This window comes from Arachis duranensis, chromosome 1, assembly GCF_000817695.3.
Source record: "Arachis duranensis cultivar V14167 chromosome 1, aradu.V14167.gnm2.J7QH, whole genome shotgun sequence".
In the NCBI taxonomy this organism is placed as follows: Eukaryota; Viridiplantae; Streptophyta; class Magnoliopsida; order Fabales; family Fabaceae; genus Arachis; species Arachis duranensis.
Window position 1 is genome coordinate 21,539,116 of NC_029772.3, and position 2,145 is coordinate 21,541,260.

Below are 2,145 nucleotides of genomic sequence, written 5' to 3' on the forward strand. Positions count from 1 at the left end.
AAAGCTTAAAAGTACTTTAGTAGCCATTCCCAATAGAATTTGTTTGACTTCTGATTTGTGGACATCCATCACTACAGAGGGTTATTTATGCTTAACTACTCACTTTGTTGATTTAAATTGGAAATTGCAAAGTAAAATATTGAGTTTTTGTCATATGCCTCCTCCTCACACGGGATTTGAATTGTCTTCCAAGATTTTTGAGCTTTTAAATGAGTGGGGAATTAAAAAGAAGATTATGACTCTTACACTGGATAATGCATCTGCTAATGATACATGCCAAGATCATTTGAAAAGTACATTAAATATGCATGATTGGTTGTTGTGTGATGGGGAGTTCTTTTATATTCGTTGTTCTGCTCATATCTTGAATCTTATTGTACAAGATGGATTAAAAATTGCTCATGATGCATTGGATAAGATTAGGGAAAGTGTGAAATATGTAAGGGGATCGGAAAGTAGAATGATAAGGTTTAAAGAATGTGTTTCTGCGATTCTTGGTTTGAATTTTACAAGTGGGTTGCATCTAGATGTTATTACTCGATAGATTTCTACGTACATTATGCTCGAAAGTGCTATCAAGTATCGGAATGCCTTTGAGTATTTGAAAGCAACCAATCATGCTTATAAGTATTGTCCTTCGGTTGATGAATGGGGGAGAGCTGAAAGGATATGTGAATTTTTATACCCCTTTTATGAAACTACTAATTTGATTTATGGTACTTCTTACCCTACTTCGAATTTGTATTTTCTACAAGTCTATCATATTCAATGTGTTTTGATGGGAAGTTTGAGAAGTGAAGATGAGCTTCTAAGGAGCATGGGAGAAAAGATGATGAACAAATTTAAGAAGTATTGGAAAAAGTATAGTGTCATTCTTGCATTTGGTGCTATTCTTGATCCTAGGCTTAAGATTTCTACTTTAGAACTTATGTATGAAGAGATTGATACTGAGACTGCAAAAAGAAAGGTGGAACAGGTGAAAAAGAAATTATACAAGCTTTTTAAAAAATATGACAAGAATTCTCCTCCAACTGTTGAAGCACAAGAACCTATTATTCAGTCTTCATCCATGACCCATACTCCTGAAAGTGCAAACAAGAAGCGACTTGCGATTGTTGGCGTAAGTAATGTTTAACATATTTTAATTCTCTTATATTATTAATTGTCATTATTCTATCTTAACAAGATGTGATTATTTCTATTTTGCTAGAAATTGATGAAACGTAACCATCAAGCTGAGGTCTCTAGTGGAAAGAATCCACTTGATACATACTTGGAGGAGCCACTTTTGTCAAAGGATTGCTTTGAAGATTTAGATGTTTTGGAATGGTGGAAATTATATGAGAGTCGTTATCCGAAGTTATCAATCATGGCACGTGATTTATTGAGTATTCCAATTACTACGGTTGCATCGGAATCTGCCTTTAGTATTGGAGCTCATGTCATTAACAAATATAGAAGTTGAATGTTGCCAGAAAATGTTAAAGTTGTGATTTGTACTCGCAATTGGAATAAAGGCTTTGTTGATGGTAGTTAGATTGTCAGTTACTAATTTAATATTTATATAATATTTAAGTATTTATATCTTGTTCTAAATTTGAGTATTCTTCTAATTGTAGGTGAAGGTGAAGATGTGAATCCTCAAGGTGCTAGGCGAGGCGGTGTTTCAACTTCCGGATCAGATTCAAATTTTATTGATTTGGAAGTTGATAATTGATTTATGTGGATTGATTTAAGGATTGTTTTGCGTGTCTTGTTAATTTATGAATTATGTTGTGTGTTTTGTTTTAATTATAGTAGGATTTATATGTGGATTATATGTTTGTTTTATTATTGTTATGCACTTAGCCACTTATGTTTGAGACTTTGATATTTATTATTTGTTATGTTATTTTCAATGAAAAGAGTTATAATGGTTAATTATAAATTTTTTTTAGATTTATAATTAATTTAAGATATTACTTTATATGTTAAAAAATTAATTCAATAAAATAATTTTATTATAAAATAAAATAATTGTTAGTAGTTAGTTAGTACGATAAATTGAAAAATATGGTTAAGGGCGAGCCGGCCCGCCCCATATTTGGGCGAGCTTTGGCAGGGCGGGTCAGCCCGCTTTGCCACCCCTACCCACAATCAAGATAG

The 2,145-nt window shown here is 32.4% G+C and overlaps 1 protein-coding gene across 1 annotated transcript; it reads left to right on the forward strand.

Moving 5' to 3' along the window:
• The first annotated feature begins 559 nt into the window (after window positions 1-559).
• LOC107482348 (zinc finger BED domain-containing protein RICESLEEPER 1-like) lies at window positions 560-1,717 on the forward strand. Its single transcript, XM_016102800.1, has 3 exons — window positions 560-1,120; window positions 1,211-1,460; window positions 1,620-1,717. Exons 1-3 carry the CDS (start codon window positions 560-562, stop codon window positions 1,715-1,717), a joined length of 909 nt encoding a protein of 302 aa, XP_015958286.1.
• The last annotated feature ends 428 nt before the right edge of the window (window positions 1,718-2,145 follow it).

Coding starts and splice junctions, on each gene's coding strand:
- LOC107482348 (XM_016102800.1), top strand. CDS start 560: ATGCTCGAAAGTGCTATCAAGTATCGGAATGCCTTTGAGTATTTGAAA. Junction 1,121..1,210: donor AGCGACTTGCGATTGTTGGC/GTAAGTAATGTT, acceptor CTATTTTGCTAG/AAATTGATGAAACGTAACCA. Junction 1,461..1,619: donor TGTCATTAACAAATATAGAA/GTTGAATGTTGC, acceptor TTCTAATTGTAG/GTGAAGGTGAAGATGTGAAT.